Consider the following 21,418-nt stretch of genomic DNA (forward strand, 5'->3'; position numbering starts at 1 on the left):
CTGGAAAGTAAAACATGTTTTAGTAGTAACTTTTGTGGTGTAGCTACAATGAGACAGCCTTTTCCGTAGCACAACAATACGTTACAGCACAGTACTTTCTTCATCACGGCAATAAGCATAATAACTAAGATATCTGTACGCAAAGCATTTCACTTTTGTTTATCATGAGGTAAGTACATTGACTTTTGCGGAACTTAGCTTTCGGAGGACGATAACTACGACACTTCCACAGAGATTATCTTACAACAAGACGCACAGTTTAGCGCTACAGTACATGTATTTGAGTGATTAATTTTGTACTTAAAACATTTATTTTTAAAGATATTTGAAGTACAATGATACAAAGGTTTTCCGTGATACATTTCATTCCATTGCTGTAATCTGTAACACCTGAGGTATTATTCATTAATCCTCAGGGGGGGTACATGTTTACTTTGTGTACCATGTGTTTGGCAAGCACAAGGAGCCCTAGCTAATATGGTATTTGCTTATACAACTTTACACATCGGTACCATATTTCTCTAACACACAAATTACACAGCTATCTGATCATTTAACTGAGAGATAAACATTTTTTTTTACTACATCAGTGACACATGTTTACGCAATTACACAATTGGGTAACTTCACACTTATGAAATTGTATTTTGTCTGTACTTTGTGAACTGTTCATATTTTTTCGGAACCATTGTGATGCTATGAGAGCTTTGAATGATGTATTTGGTAAGGGAGCATGATTTTAAAGTACGTTTGAGGTAGATGACACTATTGAAATGAGCAGAGAATTTTTTTAGGTTTTGACATTATTGCAGAAAGCTACGACGTTTTTGAGATTTGACTGAGGTGTTATGATGTTATTTTCATGACGACAATGTGTATTATGCTGTTGAGGTATGTTTATGATCAATAAGATGATGCTACCATAAATGAGGAATTTGATTATGCTACATATTTATTTTGATGAAATATTGAAGAAGTGTTGACGAATATGTATATGAATAATGAGTAGTGGTTAGGGACTCTGACTTGTGGAAAAGGATGTTGGAAACCAAGAATCGTACTTTAAGAGTTATGAAATGTGTGTAAATGTGCAAATGTATCACAATGCCGACGAAAACTTTTTGAACACTGTTATATTCATAGGATTTTGTTTCTACACATTTGCAATGCAAATTCTCGATCTGTGAAATTTTTTATATGAGACTGTCACTGTAATGCAAATTGGTGTCGTAAATATTTCAGTAAGAAAGTTAAGTGACCACCTTCACGTAATGAGTTGTGGGCACCCAGCTGTGTGACAGTCGCCTGGAAAAAAGCTATTAGTGTGTGCCTTTCAGAGGCACAGGTGAAAAAAAAGAAAAGGGGAGCCATTATCCTCGCTATTGACATTCCTTTGTAGAAAGCATCGCAAATACGACATGCTCAAACTTGAAAACATATGATAACACCGTGGAGCTCTTAATTTATGATATTTACTGAAATGCCTAATGAAATGATGAGAAATATTTTTATGTCTATACACCTGATTATGACTACTGTCTTTCTAGTTGAGAGATTTTTTTACTACCTTATGAAATGCCATATGGCTAATGAATGATGTTTCATGCCTTCCTTTGTACATATTTGCTCATTTTCTTTAATATCTAGTTTCTAGCTGCACTGCAGCATTGGTTATTATAAAATTTAATAGATGTACTAATATCACTATTTTCTGTCTACAGACCCAGTAAAGAATACGTTTATGATGTACTTTCCTAGAAAAGAGAGCACAAATAGACATTTCCCTTCACAGAAATTGCATAAATAATTTTTTTAATCACTTGGTAACTTTCTTGCAGAGTAAGTTTTTGTGAGGCATCACTCTAGTGTTAAGATGTGACATAGGTATTAAACATGGCCATTTTCACTGTAATATTTTTTCTGCTTGAGCTATGTCATGTTTAGATATAAGTTATTGCATTTGCTGCTGCTGTTTGCCAAGCATAGTGCTACTAAATTTCACTTTACATTACTCTGTTAAGCCAGTTTTACTACTGATTTATTTTTCTTGTTTGCTGCTCATTGCCTTATATTAGTTGTAATATTGCTGCTTGCTTTACCAATTTGCATTTTTTTGTCATTGCTGTTTGTGTTAATTGTTTTGTGCTGCTGCATTGCCTCGTCCCTTAGTTTAGCATCTGAGTTCAGTAGATTTAAGTTAGCTTAAGATGGGGTAGGCTATATAAGAGAAGGAGTTGTGATGAATGGAAAGAAATGCATTGAGAAGCTATAAGAAAATGGTTTGGCCAAAAAAGAATTTTGAAAGAGGATGTGAACAAAATACAGAAAGATGCTTGGATTGGTTTTTTTTTTTGGTGGAAACAAATGTTGAAATAAGATGAAAGATCTATGGGATGAAGTTTTGGGTTGGACTGCAGTACCAAATGTTACACTGAAAACAAACCCTGTCCTTTCCTCCTGTGTTATTCTGCTATGTGTTGGTGTACTCTTGTGTATTTGTGTTCTTCCTGTCTTTATGTGTTTAGTTAATAAGATTTATATTGTAGAATTTTTCTGGTACTAAGTTACATTCACTATGATGAGGAATACTGTTACCCCCAAATATAATTTGCGTTTATAATATGTCATTTTCTTTGTAAAGATGTTTACACATTATTAATTCTGTTCTGTTTCAATTCTCATGTGTGAAATTAATGTTTCGAAAATTATTCTCATTATTTTATATATTTACTTATGTCATAATTCCTGTAACACTGATGTACATGTTTATTTCTATTCTTTTGTAAAGCCTGTATTACTACAAATGTTATCTGTATTGTTATGTCCTTTAGTGATGTATTTTGTACCTTTGTAATTGTATTCTTATGTTATAAAATTGTAATTGACACCAGTTCATCATATTATTAACTTGTAAGTTCCATTTCACTGCACATGTTTCTGTTGGTCATAGTACATGGACAATATGTGAGAAGTAGGGACTGTTAGTGTTTGCACGTGTGTTAATAATTCAGCAAGGGACTGGATAACAGCATTGCTGGTTCTAAGGACAATTCCAAAAACTTTGTGATTGCACAAGTAGTGGCTATGGACTTGCTATATTATCCGCAAGACTCTTCAATGGTGATTGTGCACCTGCACAGTCACAACAGATGGCTGCTGGCCATCTCTACAATGACTATAGTGGGTCTGCGTCTTTGATGACCCACCAATACCATTATTTCTACAAGGACTAAAGTGGGTCTACACCTTTGCTGACTCACCAGTACCATTATTTCTACAAGGACTGCAGTGGGTCTGCACCTCTGGTGGCCCACCAATACCACAATCTCTACCAGGACTACAGTGGGTCTGCTCCTCTGGTGGCCCACCAATACCGTAATCTCTACCAGGACTAAAGTGGGTCTACTGTGTGATGACCTACCTACCAATATTCTTCAAAACGTCGAATGACTCTGCTGTGGGTTTGCTCTGTTGTGGCCCATTACCTGTCTGCATGTCGAGAGTCAGCACTGTCTTTCCGTTGGAAGGACAACACTACTTCTTCAAGACTGCATGGAAATCCACTACTTCCTTGTGCATTTTCTTTTACTGCCCAGACTTTGAGAAAAACACTGCAATTTTACTGTGATGAATGATCAGGACTGTCTTTATGGACTGTAAGAAAATTTTAGCTTATGACCAACATTGTATCAATAAGAGTGTGCATTTGATATCTTTGTTATTGTAACTATGAAATTTTTTTTCAAATCTGTATTGGCCACTGCCCAAAACAACTGGTAAAATTTTTTGTGGGGAGCATGGGGGCTATATAAGTAGGCTGTTTAGGTTTTTTTATTGGTAACGCCACGTAGCGCTCTGTATGAAAATCACTGGCTGTGCTGTGTGCAGTCTGTGGCTAGTTTGCATTGTTGTCTGCATTGTAGTGTTGGGCAGCTGGATGTTAACAGCGCGTAGCATTGCGCAGTTGGAGGTGAGCCGCCAGCAGTGGTGGATGTGGGGAGAGAAATGGCAGAGTTTTGATATTTGTAAGACTGGATGTCATGAACTGCTATGTATATTATGATTTTTCAACACTATTAAGGTAAATACATTGTTTGTTCTCTATTAAAATCTTTCATTTGCTAACTATGCCTATTAGTAGTTAGTGCCTTCAGTAGTCTGAATCTTTTATTTAGCTGGCAGTAGTGGCGTTCGCTGTATTGCAGTAGTTCGAGTAATGAAGATTTTTGGTGAGGTAAGTGATTTGTGAAAGGTATAGGTTAATGTTAGTCAGGGCCATTCTTTTGTAGGGATTTTTGAAAGTCAGATTGCGTTGCGCTAAAAATATTGTGTGTCAGTTTAAGCACAGTCTTGTATAATATTTCAAAGGGGACATTTCAATTTGTTAAAACAAACCACCACTCATAATAAAAAGAACAGAAGAGGCTGACACATCTGCAAAAGAATTAAAAGGTAACTTAGTCTCAGCAGTCATTAAAGTATAGAATAAAACTGATGAGCTAGTTCCTTTAGGATGCTTCGTTGTGGGCTAGCAAAATTCACTTACTTCCCTTTAAAATAACCCGTAGTACAAAATTATATTCAAGTGAAAAAGTCAACAAAACACAAGAATAATCTATCATGATGTTGTGTACATAGTTCCGCGTAGTCAGCGCGTACACAACTTTCCCACTAGAGTGCGCCCTGCTAAGCACAACAGCGCGGGTGCAGCGCTCGTCCATCTCCGCACTACGTCATGGCGCCGCCTTAGAGACGGACCAAATTCTGCTTCCGCCGATCTGCGTATTAATATGTAATGCAGCCAATGAGATTGCTGCTAACGTAGAACCTTTCCTCCTTGCGGATCACACTCGCACAGTGGTACCTGAACGCGCCAGGTATTATAACGAGTGTACAGACCTCCGATTAGTCAGTCTGCACCAGTCTGTACCAGTCTGCATTAGTCTGTACCAGTCTATAGTCAAGTTTCAGTCTGAGCCTAATAAGATTAACGTACCAAGACCAAAGGAACTTCAGATTGTCAATTGTAAACAGCATCCAGAATCAAATTACGTAATGTCTATGCTTTTTATTATTTTAATAAATGTGTGTGAAAATTAATCAAGTTCTGTTTAAAGTCGGTCACTGTCAATCTACTACTCTAAGCGTGCAAGTGGCATTTCCATCGTCTGACCTAACGGCAGAAGATAAACACGCCACGATAAGACCATGAGACACATTGCTGACACTCGCCTACTTCGCTAGAGCGACAAGTCAAATAATCTGGTGGTGTGTGTACCGAAGGTCTTACGGTATGCACACAACACAGGAAAAACAAAGACTAAACATAGATCCTGGGATGAGCTAAAGATGATCTTGCACAGACCCTTCATCTACGTGTAGCACTACACCATACACATACACTTTACACTAGCTTGCGTACAATACAAATTTTTTGAAAAATAAGAATACCTTCAATTAAAAAGCATCTTTAACCACCAATACGACGTTTTTGGCCATTTTATTACAACAAATTAAGCCAGTACCAATGCGTTTTCGAGAGATCCTCAATGTACTGGTCTTTTGAAACAGCATTTACTCATAGATCATATGTTAAATGAGCTGCCGCTCAATTCATCTGCCGGCCGGTGTGGCCATGCGGTTCTAGTCGCTTCAGTCTGAAACCGCATGACCGCTACGGTCGCAGATTCGAATCCTGCCTCGGGCATGGATGTGTGTGATGTCCTTAGGTTAGTTAGGCTTCAGTAGTTCTAAGTTCTAGGAGACTGATGACCACAGATGTTACGTCCCATAGTGCTCAGAGCCATTTGAACCAATCAATTCATCTGCTAGGATGGCAATCCACCCTTTTTAAGTACAGACCAACTCCCAAAACAAGTTTCGAGTTTCTAAAAATAAGCTTGTGTTGCTGAGACACCTTAATGAACAATACGAAGGTTTTCAAATACTACTATCAGTTACAAAATTGTTTACAACTAAATTATTTATGTAGCGATTTATTTTGTGTATCCTGCTTTAAAGCCACTGTTGTGAAGTCTGTGAACAATGATGAAGTCCAAAAGAACCATGGAAATAGCGATGCTTCAACACATCACAAGAAAATTGCCACGTCACAAGAACTAAGATGATCACAGCAGTCATGTAAAGAAGATTTAATATCCGTTTAAAAATGTGTTAAATGTTTTTGTAACGCCAATAGAGTCTGATGATGAGGTATCACCTCGAAACATGTCGCTAAATAAATAATTTAGCTGTAATCAAATTTTGTGACAGGTAGCGGTATTTGAAAACTTTTACATATTTTTGAAACAGTCACGGTCGGTTAATAGTCAATATGTCAATATGGCTTCAAATTATATTAATGAACAATGTCGAATATACACTGTACGTTGAGCGGCTTCAGTGCTGGCTGGCTTCAACTTCTTTTTCGTTGCAAATCAGCAAATCCTCTCACATTCGAGGTTTGTGAAGACGTGTTAGGAAAAATAATTTGTGCAAGCTTTTCAGTAAGTTTCGGAATTAATTCTTGCAAACACTTTAATCTCTTCCTTATCCACGGCCCAGACTACATGAATACAGAACTTTACAAAAACAATAGTTCAAATGGCTCTGAGCACTATGGGACTTAACTTCTGAGGTCATCAGTCCCCTAGAACTTAGAACTACTTAAACCTAACTAACCTAAGGACATCACACACATCCATACCCTCGGCAGGATTTGAACCTGCGACCGTAGCGGTCGCGCAGTGCCAGACTGTAGCGCCTACAACCGCTCGACCACTCCGGCCGGCCAGAACTTTACACATTTATAAACAACATGACTTCGCGGTTAAACTATCCTACAGCAAAGAAAAAGCGTAACCTCCAGTTCTCTCTAATTTAGGTGAGTGTTATTGTTTTGAATGTTATGTTTGTCTCAGATGTTCCGAACTGCACCATCACGAAAGTCGATAGGCAGCCCTTCCGTCTTCGATACAGCGTGTGACGTCAAAATGAAGTCACTTTTGCACGAAGTCTTGTGAGGGGAATGTTATCCAGATTAGGCGCACTCCAGGGAAGAAGGGCGTCGGTGAAAATCGCGATGAGGTCACCGAGACCTAGAGAATCTTAGATGTCATTGGTCAGCTGTCATTCGAGAGAGAACTAACGTCAATTTCTGTCAAATGAAATTGTATTGAACTCGTTTGTCACCAGTTATTGTTTGAGGTGTCTCAGTATTGTAGCCAGCCGCGGTGGCCGTACGGTTCTAGGCGCTTCAGTCTGCAACCGCGCGACCACTACGGTCGCAGGTTCGAATCCTGCCTCTTTCATGGATGTGTGTGATGTCCTTCGGTTAGTTAGGTTTAGATAGTTCTAAGTTCTAGGGGACTGATGACCACAGATGTTAAGTCCCATAGTGCTCAGAGCCATTTGAACCATTTTTTTTTCAGTATTGTAACGAATCGGTCAATATAATGATAACAACGAAGAAGGCCTCTGCATTATTCGTTGGAAAGTTAAGGTTTGTGAGGGACCTTTTCAGCTTCCAACACAGAAGTCGTTGCAGAATATGACGACGTCTACATCACCGGAGACATACACAGTTATAATGACGTTGCAGTTCAATCGGCGACCGCAAATTTATTCACGATTATAGCACATTACATCGCATGACTTACGGAACACTTCACCGTCCAAATGGAGACCAACAATGAGACCCCTCTCAAACTCTGTCAGGTGCTGATAATATGAAGTATATCAGTGTCCTCCACAGTGATCATTTAAAATGTGCCACTGTTTATGTCCCTTACGTACGCTCCAGCCCTGATAATAACACTAAACACAAACAACACTGATGCGCTCTGGAGGTGGACATTCGTGTCACAGAGAATTCCAGCTCTAATAATTTTCTCTCTGCTTATCTCTTCCTTCCCCGTGTCTCTGTCCTCTCCTCCTCTTTCCATCCTCTGTCCACCTTCTCCTCCCCTCTTCTCTCTCCACTTTATCACCCTTACCCCAACAGGAGGCTGGTGGTTCGTAGTCAGAGTATTCTTTCCAGATCGTAACTAATATGTGTACCAAATTTGATTGAAAGCGTTCCAAGGGTTTAGGATGAGCATTTTACTTGTGGCTTTCCCCGCTTACACGCATGTTAAATATATTTCATATGGTTCGTGGTGTGGGTTCCTGTAGTCATGTCCTAGTTCATGAACCACGGGCAACGTATGAGTGGCCAAGTAAGTGGTCCCAACAGTCGGGATACCAGTTACTTTGGAATAAGGCTGGGCATCTCGGACATATTCTGAGTCGTGGTCACCTTTGTGCTCATATGGCAAAGACTACCAAATCCACTGGTTAGTCCCTCAGCCGTTAGGGGTAAAACCCAATGGGACTCGGGGCAAGTAAGGCTAGCAACCTGCTTCCCTGGTACTTTAAATATGATGCTGGCAACAGTCAGAGCAAAATTCCTCGGACCTTTGGAGGTGACGGAGTCCCACCTCTGACAAACCAGGGACTCCTAAGATACGACTTGGCAAACAAATGGTAATGAGATGGGGAGCTACTAATATCAATGGGGGCTACTCTGGGAAGAAGGTAGAGCTGGCAGAGGCTGCAAGTGAGATGGGGCTGGAAGTTTTAGCTGTTAGTGACATTCGGGTAAGGGGTGAGAAAGAAGAGGAAGTGGGAGAATACAAGGTCTACCTATCAGGAGTCAAAGCAGGAATAGCACAATGGGGTGTAGGGCTTTACATTTGGAAAGAAATGGAACCCAGCGTTGTTGCAATAAGGTATGTAAACGAACGACTGATGTGGATAGATTTGACAGTGTCTAGCAAGAAAATTAGGATCGTGTCAGTATATTCTCATTGTGAAGGGACAGATCAAGATAAGATGGATAGTTTTTATGAGGCACACAGTGATGTAGTTGTTAGAGTAAAGGAAAAGGACAGTGTTCTGTTCATGGGTGATTTTAACGCCAGGATTGGAAATCGAACAGAAGGGTATGAAAAGGTTATGGGTAAATTTGGAGAGGATATGGAGGCCAACAAGAACGGGAAACAACTCTTGGATTTCTGTGCCAGTATGGGCTTAGTAATCACAAACTCCTCTTTTAAACATAAGAACATTCACCGGTATTCTTGGGAAGGCAGGGAAACTAGATCTGTCATTGACTATATAATGACAGATCAGGAATTCAGGAAGGCTGTGAGGGACACACGTGTATTCAGGGGATTCTTTGATGACACTGATCATTATTTAATCTGCAGCGAAATTGGGATTGTGAGGCAGAAAGTGCAGGAGGTCAGGTCCATATGTAGGAGGAAAAGAGTGGAGAAACTTCAGGATAAGGAAATCAGGCACAAGTTACATAACAGTGATCTCAGAAAGGTACCAGTTAGTTGAATTTAGTCAATTACAGTCATTGGAAAACGAATGGACAGGGTACAGGGACACAGTACTAGAAGTGGCTAAAGAATGTCTTAGAACAGTAGTGTGTAAAAGTAGGATGAAGTAAACAGCTTGGTGGAATGACACAGTCAAGGCAGCCTGTAAAAGGAAAAAGAAGGCGTATCAAAAATGGCTACATACTAGAACTCAGGTAGACAGAGAAAGTTATGTTGAAGAACGAAACAGAGCCAAACAGATAATTGCAGCATCCAAGATGAAATCTTGGGAAGACTTTGGAAACAGGTTGGAGACTATGGGTCAAGCTGCTGGAAAACCATTCTGGAGTGTAATTAGCAGTCTTCGAAAGGGAGGTAAGAAGGAAATTACAAGTATTTTGGACAGATCAGGAAAACTGCTGGTGAATCCTGTGGATGCCTTGGGCAGATGGAGGGAATATTTTGAAGAGTTGCTCAATGTAGGTGAAAATACGAGCAGTAATGTTTCAGATTTCGAGGTAGAATGGGATAGGAATGATGATGGAAATAGGATCACATTTGAGGAAGTGGAGAAAATGCTCAATAGATTGCAGTGCAATAAAGCAGCTAGGGTGGATGAAATTAAGTCGGAACTCATCAAATACAGTGGAATGTCAGGTCTTAAATGGCTACACAGGATAATTGAAATGGCCTGGAAGTCGGGACAGGTTCCATCAGACTGGACAAAAGCAGTGATCACGCCAATCTTTAAAGATGGAAACAGAAAAGATTGTAACAACTACAGAGGTATCTCTTTAATCAGCGTTGTGGGTAAAATCTTCTCAGGTATTGTTGAAAGGAAAGTGCGAGTATTAGTTGAGGACCAATTGGATGAAAATCAGTGGGGGTTTAGGCCTCTTAGAGATTGTCAGGACCAGATCTTTAGCTTACGGCAAATAATGGAGAAGTGTTATGAGTGGAACAGGGAATTGAATCTATGCTTTATAGATCTAGAAAAGGCATATGACCGGGTTCCTAGGAGGAAGTTATTGTCTGTTCTACGAGATTATGGAATAGGAGGCAAACTTTTGCAAGCAGTTAAAGGTCTTTACATGGATAGTCAGGCAGCAGTTAGAGTTGACGGTAAATTGAGTTCATGATCATACAATGTAAGCTTTCACGGCCGGTATTGTCCTCACTTAAAACTTCCAGGCTGATAGGCCATGGTCGAAGTATAAAACTGTCTCCTGATGTTTCGTCTCCGACTGCGGGAGACGAAACATCAGGAGACAGTTTTATACTTCGACCACGGCCTATCAGCCCGGAAGTTTTAAATGAGTTCATGGTTCAGAGTAGTTTCAGGGGTAAGACAAGGCTGCAACCTGTCTCCACTGTTGTTCATATTATTTATGGATCATATGTTGAAAACAATTGACTGGCTGGGTGAGATTAAGATATGTGAACACAAAATAAGCAGTCTTGCATATGCGGATGACTTAGTTGTTGTTGTGACTTGGCAAGACAGCCAAGTCACTATGAGGTGAAGCCGAAAGGCACACGCTTAAGCTCACGCAGGCTGGCGCGAGGTCGGGAACAGTTAAGAGAATTAATAGTAGCAAATAAAGTACGTAGTTGATGTAATACTTAACTTTAATCCATAATTGGAGAACATCGCGCTTTATGATACATAATTAGTAATGGCGCCTTACTAGGTCGTAGCAAATGACGTGGCTGAAGGCTATGCTATCGTCTCGGCAAATGAGAACGTAATTGTCAGTGAACCATTCCTAGCAACGTCGGCTGTACAACTGGGGCGAGTGCTAGGAAGTCTCTTTAGACCTGCCGTGTGGTGGCGCTCGGTCTGCAATCACTGACAGTGGCGACACGCGGGTCCGGCGTATACTAATGGACCGCGGCCGATTTAAAGGCTACCACCTAGCAAGTGTGGTGTCTGGCGGTGACACCACAGTTGTGATGGCAGATTCGATTGAAAGTTTGCAAAGTAATATTTCAGAGCTAGATCAGAAATGTAAGGACTATGGTATGAAGATTAGCATCTCTGGCGTGAGGTCAGTCGTTTGACGGCGCGTTTCGGGGCGGGCCCGCCCGCTGCCGGCGCGCCGTAGGGCACGGAAGCTCGCACTGGGGCGTATCGCTTTCCAGTCGGGTGTGCCGCGGCCGTCCTCGCAGGGGAAGTGAAGCGTCTCTCATAGCCTCTCCTTCCCAAGTGGCTCTTTCCGCCTTCCCGTGGTGCCAGATGTTAAGCTTGGCGTCCTGCCTTGCGACAAAAGGGAGAGCTGCGACCCAACCCGATGCGAAAGCGAAGGGTGCGTGGCACAGGGGGAGCTGTGTCAAGGGACCGAACACCAGTCCCTTTCTGTTCGCAGGGCACATACCAGCAGGTGCTCTGCATGCCGGCGACCTCGTTTGTCGGCGTGGGATCGCGGCGCGAGTCGGCAAGGGTGCTTCGCCGCGCCCCTGGGTAACCGGGGCGTGTTCTGCCAAACCCAGGAGGTGGTGACATCGCCTGGGCCAGGTTAGATGGGCCCAGACCGCCGAACGACTGGGGGACCGACCCACCACCTGAGTAGGAGTGGGTCCTTGGCCTTCATGTGGAAACTCGGGCTAGTAGGCGGCGAAGGGCGAGGGGTGCATCCGCCTCTCCGGAGTGCGGGGTGCACTTGCCGAGGAGCGTCGAGTGAAATCGTCGACGACGAGGCCTTCGACGGGGACCAGTGCGCTGGCAACGGCGCGCTGAACCCTGCAGCTCTGGAGTGCCCTTGACCTAGGGGCGAGGTCGGTGGGCCAGCTGCAACAGTCCCCCCCCATGCCAGAGGAGCCGGTCCGGGGCAAGAGACGGGCTCCCAACCCCCTTTTTTTTTTTTCGCTTGTCAAAACATGGCTGAGACAGAGACAAGCGATTCATGCGCGCCTTCGAGGGCTTCTTTGCTTACTGTTCCCTCCCCATCAGGGGGCACAGGGCAGATCGAGGAAAGCATTAGTGAGAGGCATGCCAGGATTACACAATACCTGGAAGCCAATGTAAAAAATGGAAAGATAAGCCAGGCTGCGGTCATGACCCTAAAAAACGAACTCGCCTCCTGGGCTATCGCCCATGCGAAGCTCGAGGGGCGAGTTGAAGAATTACAGAAGGAAAACGAAAGGCTGCGCAAGCAGCCAACAAAATCATGGGCTAATGTAGTCGCTCAAACGGCACCTAAGAGCCAGTCCACAAGAGATACCATTGTAAAAGTGTCACAAAGACCGGATACTGCTGTCTTTTTGAGACCACTGCCCGGTCAAGACACTAAGAAAGTACAGGAAATTTTTACAACAACGATCAATCCTGCAAAAGATAAAATCAAAATAAATAAAGTAAAAGCTACAAAGAATGTTGTAATAGTCGATGTGGCAACGGAGGATGACCGGAATAAAATACTAAACAACCAGAAACTATGTAAAGCAGTAAAATGTGAGCCACCAAGAAAGAGAAATCCTCTTGTTATTATGTATGACATACCAGTCACATTTGATAATAATGAACTCCAGGAAACAATACGAAATCAGAATTTTGATGATATGAGTACTGATGAATTTAAAAACGAATTCAAACTTAAATTTAAAACGGGGCCAAGAGACAAAGACGTTGTACATCATGTAGCAGAAGTCTCTGGCCTAATGTGGAAGAGATTAACCTCAATGGGTAGAATCTACATTGACTTTCACGCCATCAACGTGCGGGACTTTTTGGTGGTACCTCGCTGCCATAATTGCGGCGATCTTGACCATGTGCATAAATATTGTGAAAGGAAGTCGGCTTGCTCCAGGTGTGGAGATGAAAATCACATTAGAAAAAACTGCACAAAATCTGCAATATGCATCCCCTGCATGAGAAGAGGTAAAAAGACCTGTAATGCCTCTGGTCGCAACTGCCCAACGTACAGGATGCTGGAGCAGAGGCTAATATCAAGAACCGACTATGGCTGAGTTAACTACGGCACCCAGGATGCCTAAAAGAAAATCCCCACGCAAGAGGAGAAGGGACGCGGCAAGAGCAGCCCAGTTCAAACAGTTCCTTGCAACACTTGCAGAAGGAAGAGATGGTAGGAAGAGAATGAAGGATGCGTGTGTCCAAACGGATCCACAAGAACAAGCGGCAGCTCCCTCTCCCTACTGCTGGGGATCACGAACGCCAGGAAATCGGGCAACTCAAGACAGGCGTCCTGTAGCGGTGGGCCGACCAGCATTCGTTCAAGGGAGTCCTGTACTGGAACTGCCGGTGCAGGTCAACACAATTACAAGTTCAAACACACAAATAACCAATAACACCAACGCTAGTACTGACTCGAGACAACCAACAGCTGTGAGAACAGTGGTTGATCCGATCAGAATATACCCTAATCTTGAACATTCTTTACAATTATCCCGCCTGGAGGAGCTGGCTGTCCTGACCACTGCACTGCGACATCTAGTGCGGGTAGGACATAGGTACGGGCGTAAAGTCACCTTCTCGGTCATGGAGGCTGTTGACAGGGTACAACTAAAGACTATGAATCTCCCCACCGACTTTGGCGCCCTGCGTGACCTAGTAAAGAAGGTGTTTGAGAGAAGGAACGAGACCTTCAACTTAGATGAAATATACAGTCAGTCTGTCCTATCCAATGGGAGAATTGCCTACGACTGGACGAAAACCTTCCCAGCATCATATGTACACACATATTTCCCATAATTACAGAAATACAGATAGGGCAGCTAAATGCACATAATAGTAGGCTGGTCATGCAGGAGCTTCGAAGAGTGGTGGAGGAGAGGAGCCTTGATGTGCTCTGTTTGCAGGAGCCATACTCTCTTGCGGGGAATATAGCCTTTGCTGCCATGAGCTGGCAAGTGGTTAGTTTCGGAGATGACCCGAAAGCCACCATCATAATAACCAACAAGGCACTGCGAGTAACGGTGCTCTCACATCTTTCGGACGATCACTGCAATGTCATCGAACTTCAGTCACCAATTGGCGTGATATACTTAATAAACATGTATTTTCAATACGGTACAGACATTGACGTTTACCTTGACCAACTCACGCAGGTGGCAACGGTGCTGAGGGGCAGAAAGGCAGTTGTGGTGGCGGACGCGAACGCCAAATCCCCCCTGTGGCACAGTGGCACCCGAGATGAAAGAGGAGGCAAGCTGGAAGAGACTATCATGTCCCTACAACTCCTCATTGCCAATAGACCAGGAAACCCCCCCACCTACACAGGAGGGGGAGGAGATGGAACTAATATCGACATCACGTTGATGACCACCAACATCGCTGCCAATATACAAAACTGGATTGTCACTGATGGAGAAACAACCAGCGATCACAACTTGATCACATTTACAATTTCAGATCGGGAATGCCACTGGGACATAGGGTGGGAAGTACAACTAAACTATAATAAGACCAATTGGGAGCGCCTTGCAAGAGAGTTTGACACTCCGACATGGCCAGATGATGACGAAGATATCGACAAACACGCCGAAGATCTGGTGGGTGCTCTTACCAGGGCAGTCAAGGCTGCCGTACCAACCAGGAGGAGAGCCGTTGCGGCTTCTCCATCACCATGGTCAGCGGAACTGGGGCAGATGCGTCAGTCTGTCAGGAGGGCGAGGAGGTATTACCAGCGAAGTGTCATCTGGGAAGAAAAACAAACATGGCTACGAACATACAGGGAAGCTAAAGAGCAGTTCCAGAAGGAACTGCGAACTGTCAGGCTGGAAAGCTGGAAGAAATATGTGCACAGCCAATTGGCTATGGACCCCTGGGGCACTCCTTACAAAATAGTAAGAGAGAAAATCAGGTCGCCAATGGTGCTCTCCACTATCAGGGACGGGAACCGGATGACTGGATCTTGGCAGGAAACTGCTGAGGTCCTCCTCCACTCCCTCCACCCTGATGATAAAGAGGAAGAGGACACAGAAGAACAATGCCTAATTAGGCAGGCTATGCAGGCTGACTACGAGAATAACACCATGGTGTACCCTTTTTCAGAAGAGGAAGTGGCAGCCCACATAAAATTACTAAAGAAAGGAAAGGCCCCAGGACCAGATGGCATCATCGCGGAGGTGGTGCAATACCTCGCTCCTCAACTGGTGACACCTTTAGCAAGAATTTACAACGAGGCCCTGCGCCTCAGAACATTCCCCAAAATCTGGAAACAGGCCAATGTTGTAATCATCAAAAAAGGGCGGGACAAAGACCCTAAAGAAGCAAAATCTTACAGACCTATCTGTCTGTTGGACCTGTTAGGCAAATTGCTGGAGAGGTTACTAGCTGATAGACTGACAGCACACCGGATGTTGTGCGGGATGAGCGACAGACAATTCGGTTTTCGGCAGGGGCGATCTGCGTGTGACGCAATTGCCCTCGCATCCGAGGTCTGTGGGTCGTCTCCGCACAAGTACATAGTTGGCATCATGGTGGACATCAGTGGCGCCTTTGATAACCTGTGGTGGCCTTCGCTCTTCTCCTGCTTGCGAGAGAAGGAGTGTCCAGGGCCGCTATACGGCTGTCTTAGGAGCTATTGTATGGAAAGAGAGGTCTGGCTATCGTCCCCTAGCGAGCGAATTGGTAAGAAAATCACGAAGGGGTGTCCACAGGGCTCTGTCCTGGGGCCACTCTTTTGGGATATCAATATGGAGCCTCTCCTGGAGAGCTTGGAAAATAGTGTGGATGTGCTAGAGGCGATAGCTTACGCTGACGACCTCCTTCTGCTGGTTGGCGGCCGAAGTCGCGAGGACCTCGAACCTAAAATTAATAGGACACTAGCAATTCTTACACAGTGGTGCCAAAACACAAAAATGACTATTGCGCCTAGCAAGTCAACATACTTGTTATTGAAAGGCCAATTGGCCAGGAATCCAACGGTAAGAATTGAGGGCTCACCGGTGATTCGGCGTCGAGAGGCCCGGTACCTTGGAGTAACAATTGATGAAAGGTGGAACTTTGCCAAACACATTGAAACAGTTACACAAAGATCACTTGAAGCTCTAAATAATCTTATGATGATAGGACACAGTAGGTTTCACCTTCCACCAGAACTCATAAAATTGTACCACAACACCATTCTCGTTTCCATCGTGGGTTACGGATCCGGAGTGTGGGCACACAGGCTCACGAGGGTCGTGCCCGCTATGTCTGTGAGGAGGGTGCAACGTAACATGCTTCTGCGCTCCATCGGAGCGTACAGAACATCTCCAGGAGGGGCATTACTAACACTCATGGGGGTATGTCCCCTGGACATTAAAATCCGGGAACAGGCAGCTTGGTACTGGGTGAAAAGGGGAGATATAGAAAAGACCGAGAGCATCATGGGAGTGCGGGTGGGGGACAAGTATGCAATTAAGAGGAGAGGAGAAGAGCTATGGCAAGAACTTTGGGACGCAGAAACAACAGGCCGGAGGACTTACCAGCTGCTCCCAAACATCAAAGAACGCCTCCAACTCACGCATTTTCAACCAAGCAAGGGACTGGTGCACTTCCTCACAGGGCATGGACCGTATCCGGCATATCTTTGCCGATTCGGGAAAAGGGCTACCCCCTCGTGTGATTGTGGAGCTGAGTGGGGCACTCCGGATCACGTGATCTATGAGTGCCCGGTCTTTGATGACGTGGCCGGGGAATTAAGAAACCAGCTGCCTCACAATAACACGTACCAGTTAATTAGAGACCCTATTACATTCACCATATTAAACCGCCTTGCCAGCGAGGTGTCAGCAAAAGTCCTGCAACAATACCTCAGGGAAAACATATGAGCCACCAGACATGACATAATTGAAGGCGACCCATCCCATTCCGCCAGGGCGTGGACTGGCCAATCGCCGTGACGGTAGGAATCCGCCATGCCCTGGAACAAGGGGGAGGGAGCGCCAACACCCGAAATTGACAACTGCGCACCGATTGTGACTTAGAACTAATTAACCACTTAGTAGATAGGAGATAGAAGACCCCTAAAAGAACCTGCAGCGACTTTCTTAAGGCCAGCCCAGTGCCAGGGGCATGCTCACTGGGGTTAGCTCAGTGGGCACGGCCACACAGTAGGTTTATATTAAATAACTGGCACGCCTGTAACGCTGCAGGAAGTAGCCCTTAGATTAGTTAGCTAAGAGTAGAACTAGATCATACCCAAAAGAAACTAACTCCTCATTTCCTGTAGCAAGTAAGTCCACTAATACTAGTAATAGAAGTTAACAATGCTGCTAACATCAATTAAATGTAATGTAGATCTAAGACCCACTAATGTATTAGGTGGTGGGTTACAATGTATGAAATAATTTGAATAAAGAAATTTTTTTAAAAAAAAAAAAAAAAAAAAAAAAAGTAATATTTCAGAGCTAGATCAGAAATGTAAGGACTATGGTATGAAGATTAGCATCTCCAAAACGAAAGTAATGTCAGTGGGAAAGAAATATAAACGGATTGAGTGCCAAATAGGAGGAACAAAGTTAGAACAGGTGGACGATTTCAAGTACTTAGGATGCATATTCTCACAGGATGGCAACATAGTGCAAGAACTGGAAGCGAGGTGTAGCAAAGCTAATGCAGTGAGCGCTCAGCTACGATCTACTCTCTTCTGCAAGAAGGAAGTCAGTACCAAGACTAAGTTATTTGTGCACCGTTCAATCTTTCGACCTACTTTGTTGTATGGGAGTGAAAGCTGGGTGGATTCAGGTTACCTTACCAATACATACACACATTTTTATAATATGTATGGCTATGGATTCTGCGTGTCTGGAATGACGTTCAGAGCGATGATCGCAGGTTGATGTGTCTGTACGTAAACTGTTTATAAGCGCACGTCACGGCGATTGCATTACCTGTGTTCCCTCGTTTGCCAGCTCGACAACGAGAGCAGGCACTGCCGGAGGTCCTTCAGGTGCTGCAGTGCTCTTGGGCTTCTTCATCTGTAACACACCGAAAGAGACATAATTACACAGAAGGTGGCTTCACCGGCTTCTTGTTTTCCTCTATTTTCTGCTGAACGGTCTTCCGAAGTTTACATGAAATTAATCTATCTGATGATAACACACTGCATCGGGTGACGCTGCAGTGCAGTTTCGATGTTGAATAATTGTATTCCCATTGTTTTATAGAAAGAATACATTTATGTAGCAGATTTTTCCTTTTTTTCACGTAACTAATATTTACATTTCCGTGGTTTTATAGAAGGCGTCGCGCCTAACTTTTTCATCTCAAATAACGTTTGACTGTTTAAACATACTTCTAATCTCGTTTCACTTAGGCAACAAGTAACAATCGGTTCTTGAAACAATGGCCAATACGTTTCGCAACTTCACTGATGACCGAAATGCAGGTGTGATGGAGCTACAGCATAATTTTGCGCCAGAACAGCAGATACGTTTGAGACAAATCCTTTGATATAACTCTTTTGCAGGTCCGACAAGAAATGACAATCTAAAAACAAACTGGATGTGGGGATTTTTCTGCTGTTGTCGGCAGCCGTTTGAATGACGCCGCGTCGGGCCGTTTACGCCAGTCTCCACGGAAACTTGCACTGTGAGGATGCAAAGCAAAGTCGAGCTTGAGATTAGACTTTACAAACAATTAATATTGCCTGTACCAAAGAGGACGTTATTTCGCTGAAATTCATTCGTCCTGATTTAAGACCTGATGAAGTGTCTCATGTCTGGGCAATGCAGATTTGTCTTCAGGCCCAGGAGAAAGACAGGCCGCAGCACGTGACACTGCAGGTCTTACAACTGTCAGCAGCCGTCTCCGGCATAGAGCGAGTAACTATTTAAGACGAGTTTAATTTATCGGCGCCGTTAAATGAATGCAAGGCTTCGGTTGCATACGATAAAGTTAAGACCTTTAGTGGGTTTGTTTTCACTGACGTATTGATTTCACATGGCCCTACACGTGAAGCATGTCGGACAAGGCGACTAGTGCGACACGACAAGTTCGTTGTGGGGCCCGTATTTCTAGTGCGCCCCGTTACTGCCAAGAGTGACGTAAACATCACGTAATGCTTACCTCGGCAGAACTACTTTCTGTGGAGAGTGGAGTAAACTTTTGGGCCGCGTACCTTTAAAACGGGTGCAACAACAGCGCGAAACTCCCTACATTCAGTTTATTGTTGCTCTGTGATCCCTTACCAAAGCCACAAAGAGTTACATCACTGAATTTTCCTCATGGAGATCTGCTGTTCTGGAGCAAGAACATACCACAGTTCAATTGAAAGAGAACTTCATGCCTTTAGGGAATGGTTAAAAAAGTTGTAAAAATATGTTGATCTTAGTTTCACGAATCCCTGGTCACTATTCGTACAGGTGAAAAGAGATTATAAACATTTTAACTAGTCAAAAGATATCTGAGATGAGAAAGTGAGGCTGCACAGTCCGCCTACTTCCCTCCACTACATCATCAACAACGTCGGAGAAGTAAATAGGTGTACCATATGTCTCTACACATTGTATAATATTCTATTAATAGTATTATTTTGATATGATACTGATGTTAAGGGTGTGCCAACTGTGTAAATGCAAGTTATGTTTGGCCATATGCATTTCTCCTCAACTGATTAATAAGCGTCTTCAGTGGCCTGAAGCAATACATATTCACACATATATGGAGCACTTCTCATTTACGTATATTTTATAAATATTTAGTAATAAATAGCTTTAACACTGGTAATTTTTGTCTAAATATAAGCTTATTAATTATGCTGTGTTGCTATACTTCATATATCGTTGCTTTTCCTTCTGTGAAGCTGCTCTGCTGATTCCAGTACTATAATATGACAACACAGCACACTGTTAGTTCACTCACTTTTCCAAAAATACAGTGGGAATTCAGTTTTGCAAAGACAAAGCTACATCTACATATTGATGCTATTGTTCCTTTAACAGCCATTGATCGTTGGCGAAAACCAAGAGATCTAAAGATGTACACTATGAACAGCATTCTTCTTGTAATATTTTTCTAAGTAGTGAATATATATACACTCAGTGACGAGTTACCACGGAGTACTAAACAGTAAGACAATACTACATCATAATAACAAAAATTTGGAAATCGTTTAACATTTTCATTTCCACTGTTACCTGTAGCAAAAAGAGAGAAAGAAAGGGTCGGCATTGTTGGGTGGGAGACACCGTGGAGGAGATTCGGCCGCCAGACTGGAAAAGATTTATTTCTCTGAACTGCCTTCGTTGAGTGTAGGTAACTTTAGTGCATATTTGTATAGTGCTGAGTAATGTTTGTGTTGTATGATGAAGAGACAAGGGAGAGGGTGAAAACTATGGTGTCGGCACATGTACAGCAGCAGGTTCGAGACCGTTTTTCGACACATTTCGCACCCCCCTCCCCCCTCCCGTGCCTTTTCCCTCGCACACTTTCATTCGTGTCAGTTTTCCCTGCCAAGTTTGAAACACAGTACACAAATTCCGCACTTGGACACCCGTGGCGCCCCTCACAGTTTGGCATCCAAGCTGCCGCTTCTAATTGTGATATGTCGTGCACAGAAGTCTTATAGTCATAGCGTCCCTCTCAGTATGACGACCCAAGAGGAAGCTTGTGTCGCTTGGGCCTTAAACCGGCCCTGGGCACATGGCCTATTCCTCTCGACTATCACCAGGGAGGTCGCCGGGTAATCGCCAGAGTCAATGCCTCTCAGTCCATGAGCCTCTGTGGAAAGGGTGGGAATTTACTCCAGGAAATCCGCGCAAACTCTGGTGATCAAAAAATTGTTCAAATGGCTCTGAGCACTATGGGACTTAACATCTGTGGTCATCAGTCCCCTAGAACTTAGAACTACTTAAACCTAACTAACCTAAGGACATCACACACACAGCCATGCCCGAAGCAGGATTCGAACCTGCGACCGTAGCAGTCCCGCGGTTCCAGACTGAGCGCCTAGAACCGCTAGACCACCGCGGCCGGCTCTGGTGATCAGGAACCGTCCGTTACCACCTCCGCAGGACGGAGTGACCGAGCGGTTCTAGGTGCTTCAGTCAGGAACCGCGCGACCGCTACAGTCGCAGGTTCGAATCCTGCCTCGGGCATGGATGTGTGT

At 43.7% G+C, this 21,418-nt stretch overlaps 1 protein-coding gene across 1 annotated transcript in view; it reads right to left on the minus strand.

Moving 5' to 3' along the window:
* LOC124804983 (gamma-aminobutyric acid receptor subunit alpha-6-like) overlaps positions 1-21,418 on the minus strand; it is a 139,138-nt gene that overhangs the window by 21,323 nt on the left and 96,397 nt on the right. The window contains exon 9 of the mRNA XM_047265374.1: positions 18,201-18,287. Coding sequence (XP_047121330.1) covers positions 18,201-18,287 — 87 coding nt within the window. The remainder of the gene's footprint in view (positions 1-18,200; positions 18,288-21,418) is intronic.

The sequence above is a fragment of the Schistocerca piceifrons genome, chromosome 7 (assembly GCF_021461385.2).
Source record: "Schistocerca piceifrons isolate TAMUIC-IGC-003096 chromosome 7, iqSchPice1.1, whole genome shotgun sequence".
Lineage (NCBI taxonomy): Eukaryota > Metazoa > Arthropoda > Insecta > Orthoptera > Acrididae > Schistocerca > Schistocerca piceifrons.